The sequence below is a fragment of the Limanda limanda genome, chromosome 21, assembly GCF_963576545.1.
Source record: "Limanda limanda chromosome 21, fLimLim1.1, whole genome shotgun sequence".
In the NCBI taxonomy this organism is placed as follows: domain Eukaryota; kingdom Metazoa; phylum Chordata; class Actinopteri; order Pleuronectiformes; family Pleuronectidae; genus Limanda; species Limanda limanda.
The window spans coordinates 12,111,289-12,128,463 of record NC_083656.1 but is presented as its reverse complement, the minus strand read 5'-3'; the positions used below and the strand labels follow the sequence as shown (position 1 = coordinate 12,128,463).

Here is a 17,175-nt window from a genome sequence, read left to right as displayed (position 1 = left end):
AGTTTTCTCCAATCCTTGGCATATTCTGCACAACACTTCAATAATGCACAAAATACACTTCAATGATCTTTTTCAGGAGTATTTTCTCTAATTCATATGGTAATTTACACTGGGGAAAATCAAGCTTTAAGAAGTATTAGGCAATTCACAGTCATGATTGGTTAAAATTGAAAAAAAAAATTTTATTTCATAACCCGAATGGCTTTTAAAAACATCTGGTCAAATGACTTGGTGGTTATTAAAACATACTTACTGGCTAACACTGGCATATTTACCTTAATGTGGAGCAATGTGTGTTGTCTTTATAAATAAAATGAAATAAAAACGACACCGATTTTTCAAATGTCTATGACTTACCTTATTTGTGTGTGTGCCACAAAGTGGAAAACAACAAGAAGCAACATAAACCAAAAGACAAATTAGTGAAACGAAATAATTCATAAGAGATAGAGCAGGAAAATGTTGTAACATTGATAAAACAGATTAAATATAAGCAAATCAAACCTTTCAGAAAGAGACAGATTTTGAGAGGGTGCATAATATTTAACACCCATTCTATAATGTATTAAGGAAAGCCCAACTCCTGCAGAAAAGAAGGAAAGAAAGAGTTGTGACTTACAGATGGAGGTTCCGGAGGAGAGAGCAGCAGAGTCGCTCCGTCTTGAGCGACGCTTCCTGAGGAACTGAGCACCTGAACCTGGAACCACTGGGGACACAGCGCCTGCGCACTCATCCACTCATCATCATCTCATTTCATGATGCTGAGAACAGTTTACATTTTAAAATCCCCTCCTCGTCCCACGCAACGTGCTGCAGGTCGCTGTCCTCACAGGAAACTGTCGATGAGCCGTGCGTCCTCGCTCCGTCTGGATGCGCGTCCATTGATCGAGTGCAAACATGAAATCATGAAACCTTTGGAGAAGTCACATCTTTGATCAAGATCGATCGATCACATTTCAATTAAAGAGGCTCTTTCCCTCCTTTCATTCGAGCTCAGGGAGACAAAGTGATACCTGCATTAGAGGAGCAAAACATGGTTAATGAATTTGATGTCCAATCGTGGCACATGGTACAGAATATTAAAATTAAACACAGCAGGAAACACCATCTTAAAAAACAGAAACACATGAGTTGATTCATTTGCCACCTCATCTACTTGCTTTCACGTATTTCACATGTCAAACTTAAGAATGACAGAAATGCGAATGACCGTAAAGTGAGGAATATTCAGTGTCTATTGTTCATCTTTGGGAGAGATTCTGGACACTGGTTACAGTGAAAAATTTTTTTTAAAAAATATTCACTTGCTGGCTGAGGGTAAACACTGATGTGACCAATCTTTTTATTGTTTGCATTCTAGCTGGTTAAAGTTGGAGTCAGCGATTCTAATCAATAAGCCCTTTTCATTTCTTCAGAATGGCTTACTCCACCTTCAAATAATTATACTGTAAAATAAGAAGCCAGAAATGTTTATGAAGGCTTGGTTTTTCTTGAAAAAGAAGTCGGAACATAAGGTTTTTACTATGAAGGCCAAAAACAAATGATATAAGCAGTACCTTCAGGCGTCTCCTTTTCGGGGTCACAAGTGTACCTGAACATTTCCAAAAGAAAATGGTGGAGACTCTGTGAGGCCTGCGTGGGGAGAGATTGGAGAAATATGCCTGCATTCAAACTGATAACAGAGCAAAAACCTTTCATTCCACTGACAAACTCCCGAGATCTTGACAACACACCAATCCGCTGCCAGAGGTTCCCCGTGCGGCTGATGAGGTTAATTGAACATGGATTGCATCTGAGGACAGCTACTAATTAGCAACTCCAAGAGGTAATGAGGTCCATTAAACACGGGTGGCCTGAACACACACACAAACACACACACACCTACACAAACACAGCTGTGTAAGGGAGTACTTTACTGTGAGAATTGAACTATCTGAGCATGAACGCCATGAAGGGATGGTAACCTGGGAGAGGAGGATTATAAGGACAAGGGTCAAAGAGGACAGAAATATTAGAATGAATTCATAATGGCCACCAAGGGCTTAACAAGTTCCGAATGAGAGCCAACACTTCAGTGTAGCTTCACAAATCACACACAAACTGGAGAACTGCCAGAAGGTACATTTGATACACGAGTGGAGGTGTTGAGAGAACACTGTGTCAATAAAAGTCAGCATCGTGTCAGTGAAAGAACTCAGATTATTTTTTACATTATCAAATAACTTTATTACAATCTGGATTACCCACTTAATGGGCTTAATCTGCACAATATATTGTATTTGGTACAAAAACTGTAGGTTTAAAAGGTGAATTGTTTGACCAGCAGCAAAATTATAAAATGATTCAAGAATATTTAAGTCAGACTAACAGTATGAATTGTAATTGAAATGCAGACAGCGACGCATGAAGTCCAATGTGGTGGACAGGTGACTCATTATTTTTTCCTCCAATAATAAAATGCATATTTTTCAATGCAAACAATTAGATTTTTCTTCAGTTGTTTCGTTGCTACTGTACAAGGTTTTGCAACACATTTTTGACCACACTGGTTTTTAGGAATATTTGTGTTGCACTTACAGCGGGTGGACAGTGGAGGGCACAGGATGACACACTGGTGAAGACTGATGTGCAATGGTACTATTAACACCCATGCATATAACATATATATTTTATACATGTATGTGTTTTATACAGACATATTCATATAGTGCCATTTATGTCTCATTAGGGTTGTCAGTCAACCATTCACACACACACATTCATACAGTGCATCAATGCATTATCACACTATGGTGCAATAATCAACACTTTAGACTGGGATCAAACCGCCAAGTCGTGATTGTAGTTAACCAGATTAGTCTGTGTAGAATACTGCCAGAACACATCGTTAGAATTATATTTATATTCTGGCTTCTTGCATAATGCGACAAATGTTTTATTCGAGGCAGATTGTTGCATGCTGGATGGATGTGTGTCTCTTTGTGAACGTTCCCACAACTCCGTATGTTTTGCACTCACAGCAAAGTATCACACCCTCTCAGGCCTCTGGGATTTAAACTGTCTCTCTTTTTCTTTGGTGATCAGGACTTTTAAAATCACTCTGTCAAAATGAAACCCGCAGAAAATCTGAAAATCACGTCACACCAAGATTATTGTAATGTCCAAATGCAAAAAGCGACTTTTACTGCTATTGAATTTATCACATGCACGACATACCCAAGGGATGTGGTGCTCTTCTTGTCTTTTGCCTTGTGCCTTAAAAGTCCTGAGTTCCTTTTTCAGCAGTGCACAACTCGATGCCGGCATTATAAAGATGTTAGGTTTCTGGGCTTCCATGGTTTAAACGATACAATAGCTGATGATTTTAATTTCCTTTTCCTATTGTTGGATATACCCTAGTATGCCATAATTACCATTAACGGACCTCTTCTAATTTCCTGCCGGACCGTCCCCTTATTACATCCATTTAAAAGCCTAAGGAAAGAAAATGGGTCTTCAGGACAAAGGCAATAATTATCCTATAATGTCGTCTATTGCAACCTAAATATAGAATATTGCTTTATTAAGAGGTTATATGCAGTCATGACACGGAATAGGAGGACGGTGGACTTATTAGCTCAGTACAGAATATACCAGGTCATAAAAAAATGTCAAGATCTGAGCAGAGTTATTCTTTTTCCACTTTGTATCTGTTGTTTATTTTGTACTCACTTCACTGAGAGTTGAAAGCTGTGTGTGGGTTATGTTTTATGAATAATAGAAGAGGAGCAGGCAGCTATTGGAAAAGCATCGTTGTGAATATAGTCCTAAAGCTTCTTCAATAGCTTCCTAAGTGCACTATTGTGAGATGTCCTTGCATTCAAACATACAGAGCTATTATTATTTTTGCATTGGAAAATAGGATTTCAACAGGAGAGGCCCTCATCTTTCTATAGTCTTTCAAGATACCACCCACCATTATCAATAGTGATGGAAAAAAGTATGGTCCTTTCTTATTTAATAATAATTATTTAATTAAATAAAGTAGACTGCAGCAAGTATAGAGGAGTTGCATGAATACAAATTTGTATTAGTGTCATACAACATCACAAAGGCAATCCAATATCCTATATAATCTTTTGATATAGCAGGATTGTAAACCCATATGTTGATGCTTCTTCGTCCTCATAATAATTCGTAATAATAATAATAACCTTATTTGTCTAGCACTTATCTCAAAGTGACAAAGTGCTTCACAAACAGCAATGGCAAGAGAAGCTTGAGTAAAACAACATTCGGAATAAATGTACAATGTTATGGGCAAAGGCCATTTTTATTTCTATACACCAGAGTCACTTGTGCAAATAGAGCAAATGTACAGAACAGTATCCTAATGCATCGTACATAGAAACAAGCTGCGACTCAACGTCTCATCACGCTAAGTCTTATTTCTCCTTTATGGAAATAGCTTCTTGAAGACAAACTGTTCATTGTCAAAATAAATATAATAAAATATATCTTAAAATACTGTTAAACTGGTAAAGTAGATAAACCAAGAGTTGTTTCAGTACCATTATGTTATGTTAGATAGAGTTGAACAAAATTCCAGTTTACATTTGTTTCTGGCACCACAGCCTACATGTACTGTTTGACCTCAGATGTCCACCACACAGCCCGGAGCGTTGGCTCTGATGGCGTCTGATATGACCTTCGCTCCAGATTCACCGATGCCGTTTCCCTGCAAACTAACATAAACATAACAGAGGTTGGCGTATGGATAACAATAACTTCTGCTCTATGATGCATAAACACACAAACAAATTAAATCTCAATCAGTTAAATGTGCAGAGATGTGAGAGGACACTGTTTATCAGAGAGACTCACTTGATGTATGTCATTTGGTGGTTTCCCTTCAAGGCTGTTGCGATGAATATGGCTCCATCCATTCCCAAAGAGTTCTCCTGCAGGCTGAGGATGCACACAGACCTTTTCCTTTAATCTCCAGTGATGCACATATACAACTCTCATTTTCAAATGCATGATGCTGATTTGGTTAAGTGTAAGCAGTAGTGGTAGTACTATGTTTTTTCATCACAGCTTACTTCAGTGACTTGAGGCTTCTGTTGCTTTTCAGTGCATTCGCCAGAGCCTTTGCTCCCTCCATCCCCACAGTGTTCCCACGGAAACTGAAACACAGCGTGGAAAAATAAGCAAACATTAAGTACAAAAACTCCAGTTGTTTCCCTAAGTTGTCAGAGTGTGTTTTAACACCAGCAGCATGAACAGAGCGGTTAGAAAATCCAAGCTGCTACGGGGACATAAAGATGACAAATATATATGGGACGAGGATTCTAGAACAGAACTTTCTCTTGCTTTATGTCACATTTCACTCAAGCTTAAAACCTGTTCTTCACCAAGTGTGTGATCCTTGGTTGAGCTACAGTATGTGCTCTCGAAGTGCAATTCTAGGTTCAGTAAAGTTCCAGAAAGATTGAAATTCCCCAGTATGTCATATGATATTGTGAAATCAATATAAAAGTATAATAGTTAAACCACAAACCAAACTTGGTGAAGAGTTTATGAGCAATTAGAGTAGCCAACTTTTTCACCTACAATAACAGTTGGAAATAACATTTAGGAAACAATCATCTGTACTGAGGGGAAAAAGCCGCACTTTTAGATTGAGTGGGAGGGAAATTTAGCTTCTAAACGTCAAATCACAAAAGAATAGTTTGAACAACAGAGAGCTTTTGACTCACTCTAAGGTTTGCAGCGTCTGATTGGTCATCAGAGCCTTTGCCATGGCACATGCACCACTAGTTCCTGCTGAGACCCCTTGGATGCTAAAGAGACAAGCTCACAATGAAGTGAACATGTGGGAAAAATAATAGACACACAGTATGACGCACAATTTTCTTATCAAACTGCACAAAAAAATAATGCCAACCATAATGTACGGAGAGACACGTTGGTTTTCAGGGCTTCCGCAAGAAAAATGACGCCTTCGTTCCCAATAGAATTCTCCTGCAGACTGGAAACACACACAGGCACAAGGCAACTTGAAATAATAATATCATAGAATTAAATGTCACACAACCGTTTAGTGGCTTATAAACCCACTGATGGGTCACAGTAATGTTTTACATCTTGCCGGGGGTCAGCGTTATTGCAGAGCAAACAGTGTGTGGGATGATGTATGACCGATGCCAGGGTGGATAAGGAGGCTGAACGATGGGTAACGCCTGGACCATTAGACTTACTCCAGGAGCTGCATTGTGCTATTGGAGAGCAGAGCATGGGCCAGCGCTTTAGTGGCAGTGGACTTGATGAAATTCCACTGGAGACTGTCAAAGGAGAAAGAAAAGAACCATCAGGTTTGCACGTATAGAAAGTATTTAATACCGAGTTTAATATATACTCATATGACTATAACTTAACTTAATAAATTCTGGTCTTACAATTTTTCTCTTTCCTTTAGTTGTAGTTTTTTTACAGTGCCTGTAAAATTGGGAGCTCCTCTCCTCCACAGAGGATGACTGAAGCTCCTGAAACACCTCATCACCACAACTTCCTGCATCATGATGTCGTGTGACTTCACAATGCTACATATTTGCATAAAACAAGTCTAGTGGCTAGTCTGACGCACCCCCCTGACGAAAGATATAACCACACAGTTACTACATGCACTGGAAGAGATGCATGCAAGAAATCCTCAGTAACAGTCTCAAAGTTAGTGGCACTTGATCTACCCGCGGGCCTATTTGTGCGTTTCCTGTGCATGCTTGTGTACTTACTGCAAAGAGGTGAGGCCTTGATTGAACTTGATTGCGCCTGCTATAGCTTGAACCCCTTCATCATGCAACAGGTTGGCTGTGAGACTGGGACACACACGCACAGACACACGCAAACTCACATGATAAACGGGTACAGTAAAATAATATCATAGTATTTGCAGGTTTTCATCCTCCAAGAGCCCTGAGTGACTGATTTTACCATCCCTCTGTGGAGAATAACATCACATACTGCTAATAATACTTTATAAGGAAGTAACTCACTCAAGGTCCTGTAGAGAGTTGTTTTCATGGAGCGCGTGAGCCATGTTCTTAGCTCCCTCCACCCCGATCGAGTTCTCCCTTAAACTATCCAGATAAAAACAAATATATATATATATATTTCAGGGGAGGAGAAACGGTTCTAGAACTCACAGTATCCAAACAATCTTAATTTACAAGCGCAGACATTTAGTTTAGTTTGACATTTGAGAAATAAGCTTGTTGTTCTTTTAGAGAAAGAAATGGTAAATACCACATCATGGTCTATGTAGTTGATATGAAGTTGCAGCTTAGCTCAGCATTGTGTGACGATGGGGAAAAGGGGCCACCAGCTAACCTGGTTGTCCCAAAACTCTCCGTTTTCATACTCACTTCAAGGAGACGAGACCTCGGTTCAGTCTGAGTGCTTTGGTCAGGGCAGTCATCCCCCTGTTGCTGATCGAGTTACTCTGAAGTCTGCAGAATAAAAGATAAACAGGACTGTAATGTTGTTTGAAAGACAAACTGGGTCATGGTTTAACTCTGCGTGAACTCATTGAAAAATGAAATGTATCAGCAGCAGACTTTTGAATAGGGGACACTGACTGAAGCGAGAGCAGGGTGTGGTTGTGTGTCAAAGCCTCTGCCAGAGCGATTGTTCCTTTATCTCCGAGCTGGTTGCTACAAAGTCTGCAGATGTGAGAAAAGCACACAATAGGCACATTGAAAATCAAGTCATTGATCTTGAGGAGGAAAAATGTGACTGAAATACGTCCTCTGTGGTAAACTAGCTAGAGTAATGTAAAAATCAAACTGCAAACAAAGCAGCTTTCACTCGTAACCCACTGGACTGAATATAACAAATGTCTGCATAATTATTCCAGCTCAACAGTATGTAAAGTACAGTTTAATACTGCATATGTATTCAAGATCAGCACATGGGATAAATATGGGAATTTAAGATTACATCAGTTTGGTAAGAGTCCGGTTTGTCTTCAGCGCTTCCGCAATCCGTTTGGCCCCTCCCGCTCCGACTGAATTTTTCCTTAAACTGAATCAACACATGCGTCATAGATCATTTTACAATTTATTCTGCATATAATGATACAAAGGATGTGCAGCAAACTTGTAAAGCCCAGACCGGACTCACTTCAGAGACACCAGTTTGCGGTTGCACTGCAGCACTTCTGCGAGGGCTTCGGCCCCTTCCTCCTCGATGGAGTTGTTCTGGAAGCTGGTGAGGGGTTCGGGGGAATCGGAGAGTTTTACGTGCAGTTTGCATGATTGTTGTGTGCATGGACTCAAATCTACAGGAATTACACTTACTTGATTGATACCAGCACTTGGTTCATTTTCAGAGCTTCTGCCAGGAACTTTGCACCTTTAGAGCCGATGTTGTTGTTCCGGAGACTGAGTTATAAATAGGGGATTAGATGACTCACAGCAATGTACAGTAGTAATGGAAACACACTGTATAACAATGTATATGCAAAAATGATGCGATTCTGAGGTTTGGATTTTTTTTTACGTCTTACTTTTTTAAGCGGAAACATTTAAAGACAAAATTATTGTGTAAAGAAATGCTCAAAAGAAATTCAGGTAACAATTCTTAGGAACTCAGGAATACCACTCAGGAATTATTTTTTTTCCCAAAAAAAGAGTATGAATTTGGCCTTTCTTCTGTCTTCCCATTCTTAGATGTACTGTAAGACTAAACAGACTTGTGCAGCTTTATTGTATAATATTTGTATCTTGCAGTAAAATCATCTGTGGCATGAATGTTGTAATATTATTAACATAAATAGTGACAAACCAATGGCAACAGTGAAATCTGTTGTAATGTATTATACACAAGTGGTGAATTAATTTACATCCTTGTCTAACTCATTATATTCCAAGTAATACCATTTTAAAATGTGAAAGATATGACCGGTTTCCACCTCAGACGTGTTTTTTTTATTGTGGGCACACCATTTCCTCTTTTAAACTCAGAAACCTGTGGTTGTTCACTTCATTGCGATGACTTAAATGTCAAAGGAAACAAAAGAGGTCTCACTTGAGAGAAGTGAGAGTCCGGTTCACCAGGAGGGCTCGACTCAGTGCTTTGGCTCCTTTGTTGCCGATGACGTTCTCCGCCAAACTGAGGGGAGTGAATAACAGACGGTATATAATATTAATGATAATCACATTCATCATCATTGCAACCTCAATCCTGCATCACATGATATCCGCTGAGTGTCGATTACACCCTTTTAAAAGAAAAGGCGGATGTGAAATTATATATCAATCGGGCAATTTCATTTGATACAGGCTGTAGGAGTAGAAGTAGAAGAAGAGAATGGGTAGAAATGTAAGTGACCTCTCACCTGATCCTCTGAATGTGGCAGTCTTTGGCACTGAGCAGACTTCCCAGTAATTCCATGACGTCGTCTTTGAAGTGATTGCTCTCTAACCTGTTGAGCAGAATAAAACACATACAAGTTTCACGCTGCAGGTTTTCTCCTGACTTTGAGGTTATTGAGGAACGGTGCTCGGGGGAACTGACCTGAGGTGGTTGCAGTACAGCAGCTGTGGGAGCAAACATTTCACCGTGGCGTAGTTCAAAGAGCCTGTCAGGTTGGTCTGTTCACTGCACTCTGGAGACACGTGCAGCAGATATCCCAGCACAACACAGTGAGCCCGTGTTAATTTCCCTGCTAGGCTACCGAGCCGTAAACCTTCCTCTACACTCCGCAGCAGCTCTGTGTGCTGCAGCTCCTGTAAGCAATAAGCCAGGTTGACTGTGCGCAGCGATACCACTGCACCGCCGCTGACCAAGAGGCTTTGCAAGAAGCCCGCGGCCCAGGCCTTTTGATTACCATCATCTTTCCCGAGGGGCAATAGTCCTCCAAGAGGTTTCAGTGCCGCTGGGCACAGCAGGCCTGTCAGAAAGCGCACAAACACATCCAAATGTCCATCTTCTGCTTGCTGTGCATGCTGAAAGGCACTTCTGAAGTGGTTCTGGAAACCAATTTTAGGCCAGGACATGGTGCTTTCCGAGAACAAGTCAAAGATTGCCCGCTTGGAGGAAACATGGTAGTAGGTAGCCGCAAGAAACTCCTGCAGAGTCAGATGAGTGAACCGGTATGTTACGTATATGGCCGACTCCTCCCGAACAAGAACTCCTGCACCAAGGCTGCTCTGAGTTAAGAGTAGATCTATCCCGTAGGCCCTGAGGTCCTGCTCACTGAAGCTGTACTTGTGTTTGAGGAGCCCATAAAAGGCCAGTCGTCCAAGATTCCCCAGCAGTTTACGATTACTCCCATGAAGCTGCTCCACTTTGACATGCTCCCTGCCTCTTGGTTCGCCAACCTCTGCCTTCATGGAACAGAAATGGGCGTAGAGCTCAGTGCAAGTCCTTGGAAGGCTTTCTTGTGTTTCACTCTGCATGATGTACATCAGAGTATCGGCTACTATCCAGCAAATGCACGGTATGTAGCACATCACCATTAGAATCTTATGGGACTCCAAGTGTTCCCATATTTTGGTGGCAAAATCCCTCTCAGAGAAGTGGTGGTTCAGGAAGATCTGGATATCCTTCGGGCTAAATCCTGGGATCTCAGTCACCCTGTCTACTAGTCCTCCAGGGACGAGTGAGGCCACTCCTGGCCTGGAAGTCACCCACACTGCGACGTCAGGGAGCAGATTCCCCCGGATGATGTTAGTAACTAGGTCATCAATAGACACCTCTTTCTTTGGGTCATCACAGGGTGCTGCGTCAGAGAAATTTAAAGCGCAGCGGAATTCATCCAAGCCTTCAAGTATGAGAAGTGTCCGGCAGGAGCTGCTCAGGACCAGACCGGGGTCAGTTAAATGAGGAAAAGCAGTTTTCACCAGTTTCTCAGCTGAAAGCTTCTCCAGTGAGTTCAGTTCACAAAAGGTAAAAGGTAAAACAAAGCTCACGTCTGTAGAAATGGCCCCTTGGCTCCACTGTCTAACGAAGTGTCGGACCCAGGTGGTCTTGCCGATACCAGCAACCCCAATTGTGAGGGAGACCCTGGGAGGCAAACTGACGCGGGTCAGGGGCTCCAGTAGCTTGGCCAGCCCCAGCTGTCTGAGATGATTCCTTTTCCGGCCTCGAGCTGCTCCCACCTGCATTAGGTCATGCTCCTTTTGCTGGAGGTCAGAGAGTCCATCGACCAGAAGTAAGGTTCTTGAGGAGACGTTCAGTTTGAGGCAGCTGACTGAATCTCTGTCTCTGTACTGCTCATACTGACGTAGAAGCACCTCTTTGTGCTCCTTCACCATGGAATCTGCAGTAAAAGAAAATTACTCTTTCATTGTTTGCAAAGACGTTAGAGCAGGAAATGGAGAGGACCGGTGCAAATTGCTTGACAATACGTTACGATTTTATCAGCACACATTTATACCCTGAAGATGACACTGAACAGCACATGAAGAGCAGTTTGGGACTCCATGCCAACACCCCTCCGGGCTATTACTTGATAATCTGATCTTCCACATGAGCTAAACTACTAATACACTTGGAACAACGCAAACATCAAATCCCATTTCAAGCCCCTTACCGTGGTTGACGATGAGCTGAGCCATGGGAGAGTCTGAGCTCTCTATGAAACCCTGGAGAGCATCAGAGCCTTGGGTGTCCTTGCTAGTGACAATAGTTGTGAGCATGTTAACCTGATCCTGCAGCCGGCCGGCTTCCTTGATCTTGGACTCCTCAGCCAAACTCAGCACATCCATCTTTCTCAGGTGGGTTAACAGCTCCTCGAGGAAGGAGGCCGTAGTGAAGCGTTGCAGCTGATCATGATGCTTTTGGATCCAGCCAAGATCTAAGCCAAAACAAAGCACAGCGCAGAGAAAGCTCTAAGAACAGAATTGATGTAGTTAGCAAGTCAAATTGACAAGAGTTTATTCTTATTCTTTTTTAACAGTTTGTAAAGTTGGAAAAAAACGAACACTATGCAATGCATGGAGAGCGAGTTTTGTCTCTTTATTTGTGACTTCTTCTCAGCCTTCATTACAGAGAGTACTAACAAAAGAAGCCAATCACTTTAAAAGCGTGTCCTGATTCTATTATGCTCTTATTGTTCAACTCAAGATTGAGAGATGTGATTCCTACTGCCTCACGTAAACAAGACTATTGAAGGACAATAATGCAATTAATAAATAAATTGTCTTTTTGTACTTTGCTACTTCTGTTGTGTGGGCTCATCAAGCTGCAACAATGCCAAATTCAATGCATTCTAGGAACTGTCAGTTATTCTTTTTAAATTCTCCTTTTCTCATCCAATCTTAACAATTCTTAACCCTAACCCACTTCCAACCTTTATCTCTCTTCTATTTTAGCCATGCTGGCAGTCAGGTGTTTTAAAAAAAAAAAACTGTGATGGCTCTACTCATAACAACGGTGGGTGGTTGATCAGTCAGTAAGTCATTCAGTTTGGTCCATACTTAAAGCCGTCATTCACCAATGGATGGATTACAGTGACATTTTGTATAAAATGTTTTGCCCAATACCACAAATTTGAAATTGTGCCATCAGTGGTTGAGCTGCATATGACACCCTTTATCCATAATACAACAAATGCACGACATGTATACAAATCATTGGAAGGTATCTGTGCTTAAAAAGCTAGAGCCACCTAGCCGCCAACTCTATACGACTTGTTTACTTGTTAAATTGATTTCCAATTACCAAGCCACATCCTCACAATGAACTACTAGGAAATTATGTAGGGATCCCGGGGAGACATTCGATTTCTAATGGCTTCTCTACAGGTCCCCCCCGATCCGGAAATATTGGCCGTGTGTTTTTAATCATTACTTATAATTCCGAGATTCTGAGAATCTCTTCAAAGGATCACACAGGCTAATCGAAGCAAACGTATAATTAGAGGATGTTTTACCCTCAATTATTTTTGATTCATGAAATGACAATTGCTGGATAACCATAACATTTTATGATTAGTTGCATATCATCCGTTCAACTTCGACTTTATTTATACAGCACTATAAACACATTGTTTAATTTATTTATTTAAATGTATTATTATTTTTATCCAGGGTGCTTTGCAAAAAGAAATTGATGACAGATAAGCAGTGATAACAATGATAACGATAACAACATTGATCATAATACTACAAAACACCACAATTTAGGCAGAGTGAAAGGCTCAAGTATAAAGATGTGTTTTTAGTTGCATTTGTTCTGACTTATTCTATATTTGACCTAAGAGTGAGGAAACCCTACCAAGTGATTGAATGGATTTGAAGATAAAACATTCAACATACTGCGCAACAATCTATTAAACTAACACAATCAAATAGAGGTTTGGGATTTTCCCAAACCGTGAAGCCAATTTCAAACGCTGGTTCACTGATGACACACGTCATGAATTTCTGCTTGCTTTTGTGCAGCAGTTTATCTGATCAGCAATTATCATCAGTGGTTTTCAAAGTTCATAGATCTCACTCCAGCCTCCCTCAGATTTGGGTAATGACTGATCTGAAAATTTAATGGAACTTCAAAGATGAAGAAAACCGCTCCTACTTAATCTAACGGCCTTTAATCCCACGTATACAGCAAGTCAGTCATGAAGAGATCAGATGAATGTGGATACTAGTGAATATGATGAAGGCAACACTGATGATAATGTCAAATTGAATGAATATTGATCCGAGCAGAATATCGATCTTCACGATGGTAGAACTGAAATTCAATCTTGTTTATTAATTTACACCTTTATTGTTACTTTATGCAAAATTTACCAAGATGCTGTAATAGCCACTGATTATCTTTAACTTACTGACTGGACCACACATTGCTGTCTTTACCTTTTTCTTTACCATTATGATTGTCCCATCCACCTTCTAGTTAGAGCTTGTTGCCATTATAATTTCTATTCTTTTGTTTTTGGTCTTTTTATTAATCTCTGTGTACCATCCTTCACGCTTTAAAAAAAAATGAAAGGACAAGATAAGAGTTTTGGGGAAACACACCGCCTCAATCAGTCTGTGGAGGAAACTCTTACCCTCTGTTTCTGATTGTGAGGAGAGAGGACCGGAGGAAGACTGAAGATCCACGTAGCAGTCATCCTGCCATGTAATGCGTTTGCTCCGGTCCAGGATGGAATCGTAATGCTCTTTCCTCTCCATGAGAAGGTTGGGTGATTTTTGATTCCTGTGAGTGTTCCTGTTTGTGGCTGCACAATGTAAAACTGGCCATTACTCACACAGTGTGCAACAATAACAAATTGGAAAATACAGGCGGTGATGAAGGAAGATGAAATAAATGTTGGAAAAGTCACATTGATGTTATGTCATTAATGTTACAAATGTGAATACGTGTATTAGGTCTTATGTTACAAATACAGTGTGTCTGCAGAAATGCAGCACTTAAAATATGCGACTGCAGTGTGCAAATCATTTTGCTCAACAAGATATATTTGTGCCGTTAACAGTGACTAGAAATACCACTCAGCATCACAGCTGCTATTTCAGGTATGTATCATTAGGTCAGTGAATCACTTCCAAGGCAACTAAACTAGTTTAGCACGTGATCTCAAGTGCTTGACCTATGAAATCAGGTCACAAATAAGACTGAGAAATCTGCCTGAACACAGGCTGAAAATGGCATTGAAATGTATTATGTCAAGGATTATTAATATTAAAAAAGCTTTACCTATAGCTGTCATGTTACACTGGTGCAAATTGTATTTCTGAAATAAAATGATCCTGTCAATCTCAGTGCTGAAATTAATATTATACTGAAATGAACGTATGTTAGCCAAAAAAACATCTCCTCGCTACTTCTTTCTTTTAGTTCTGCATTTGAAGCAATTAACTGGGTTCATTTTATTAAGAACTTTTATTGCCCATTTCTTAGTTTCCCTTCTCTTTACACACAGTCTATTCTTTTGCATCTATACAGTTATTGGGATTACTGGTATCACTCTAGGTTCTACCATTTGTGAAACGGCATCTGTTTTATCTTGTTATGCAGATGACACACAGCTTCACATGCTTCACTTCATCTCAGTCAGTTTGACGGCAGCTCACAGATGTTTCGATGTAAAATAAACACAGTAGATAGTTCAACAGACCATTAACTTCCTATTCTCAAAAAATGACATGTCTAGGCTGGAATCTGGGATTAATTAACAGTTAGTTATTTCTGATCATGTGAATGCTCAAACCCGCAATAATAATAATATACTACATATAATAATTAACTTAGAGTCATGTAGTAATATATTTATCCAATATTCATTCGCTTTTAGCAAAACTTTGGGTCTCTTCCGCCTCTCATTAGTTTAACTCTGCGAGTGACACCATTCAAATCATTGTGATTTAATACGTCATATAAGACATTTTTAATAAAAGTGTAGAAATCATTTCAAAGGTCCTGTACTGGCTGGTTGGGCCTCTGGTCAAGTTGAAGTTGGGAGGAGGAATGCGGGCAAATGCAAGACATCACAAACCAATAGGAATGATAAAAAGGTAAGTGGGTGTTAGTCTGGTGGTGACACCAGATGGATTTATATTGCAGACTGAAAACCACATGAGTTCAGTTGCTCTGAAATCATGGCCAAGGAAAAACAACACTAAGTGACTATAAGTAAAGGTAGTCACGAGGGTTCTGGGCCTGGTAACAAACTGCTGCTGTTTTCAAATGATTCCAAAGCCTCGATTTAAATTGCATTCGTAATATTTCCACACTTCAAACTTTCTCCGTCAGACTTCTTGTTACAGACCACTGTGCTCCGCTTACTGACCTATATTTCCCCCCCTTCCATCCATGGTAAAAAAGTGGTGTAGAAACCCAGAGCATCAGTTGGAGGGTTGTCTCTCTGCAGTGGGAGAACTGCAAAGATGAATTTAAACTGTGTGAAAGAGTTTCTCTGACACAACCTGAAAATGGCCGATTCCTTCCTGTGTGGTTTTGGCGCTGATCACGTAACTTCTCGCAAAGGAAGTCAATTCAAAAACCCAGACCTCAGATGTTGCTGGTTAGGTTCCGTTGTCAAGACAAGCACAAACAGTATTACTGTTAACGGATGTTGAGGAAGACGCCAAATGGTTCGGATCGTGTTCAACGTCCCAGTGAACACACCAGGGAGCAAGTCAACTCACACGATTGTCATTATCAGCAACGAGCAAAAAATAAATATTAGTGCATGTGCAAGATGTAAGTAGGTCAGCATTACACTGTAAATGTAAAAATGTATAGCCAAGCAGATCAGTTGTAAATGAATAAAACACGAGGAAGTTATGAGTCAAATTCAGGTCGAAAGTTATGGCAAAGAAAATGAAACACAGCTCCTTTTTGATTGGACTGAAACAAAAATATTAAATATAATTTTAAAAAAAGAAACTTGGTTAACTCACCACGGGTTTGTTGAAGTTGCCTGTTGGTGTGTTTAAAATGTGGCCCATACAGATGTTTTATGTGGCAACGCCATAATTCTCATGAAAGCAGCCGTGGAACAATCGGCAACAGGACGAGTGCTCAGACTAAACGTGTCACAAACACTCAGCCGCTCAGTCCTGCTCTGGAGATACTGTGTCAGGCTGCAGCTCCTTCCTGTCTATCTGAGCCGCCTTCCTGTGCTGCGGTGAGGAGGTTGAAGAGTGAACAGACAGAAAGCAAATGGTGCATTGCACTCAAGCGCAAAATGTGATACGATCTGAGAGCTAATCCACACATCAATCTCCTCTTTTTTTGGGGCAACTGAGTAACGCTACAGCTGATGTGGAGCCGTAGCCATGGAGGCCAAAATGAGACACGTGATTATTGTTAATAAGGCTCAGCAGTGGGGGGGGGCAAGGGGAGTTTCAGATGGCATCTGAGAGCACGATTGCAGAGGTGATAAATAAACAGAACAAGTGTTCCTGGTGCAAATTGACAGATGTAATCCTAAATGCTGATATTGGCAGAGAGCAAAAAAATAAAACAATTAAAAAGTATCATAGATTTCAGGGGATCACAGTCAGGCTCAGAGACGGGACCTGCTCTTTTTTTCAAAAACCACAACGTCCGGCATCAGAGCAGTGATAACCATGAATCTTCAGTGCAAATGTTCTGCACGACACAGGAAGGAAAACAGAGGAAATAAACCCCAAGGTAAATCCTGTAGAGGAAAGCTAAATATTTAAACTACTGTAT

General features: G+C 40.6%; 1 protein-coding gene across 1 annotated transcript; it reads right to left on the bottom strand.

The window, feature by feature from the left end:
* Nucleotides 1-4,286: 4,286 nt before the first annotated feature.
* nlrc3 (NLR family, CARD domain containing 3) lies at nucleotides 4,287-16,421 on the bottom strand. Its single transcript, XM_061095029.1, has 19 exons — nucleotides 16,398-16,421; nucleotides 14,042-14,212; nucleotides 11,576-11,839; nucleotides 9,556-11,302; nucleotides 9,377-9,463; nucleotides 9,067-9,150; nucleotides 8,337-8,420; nucleotides 8,161-8,244; nucleotides 7,978-8,061; nucleotides 7,617-7,700; nucleotides 7,404-7,487; nucleotides 7,035-7,118; nucleotides 6,774-6,857; nucleotides 6,240-6,323; nucleotides 5,927-6,010; nucleotides 5,739-5,822; nucleotides 5,082-5,165; nucleotides 4,864-4,947; nucleotides 4,287-4,724 (listed from the first exon to the last, which is right to left on the bottom strand). The coding sequence occupies exons 2-19, from the start codon at nucleotides 14,163-14,165 to the stop codon at nucleotides 4,634-4,636; spliced, it is 3,405 nt and encodes a 1,134-aa protein (XP_060951012.1). The 5' UTR covers nucleotides 14,166-14,212; nucleotides 16,398-16,421; the 3' UTR covers nucleotides 4,287-4,633.
* Nucleotides 16,422-17,175: the final 754 nt, after the last annotated feature.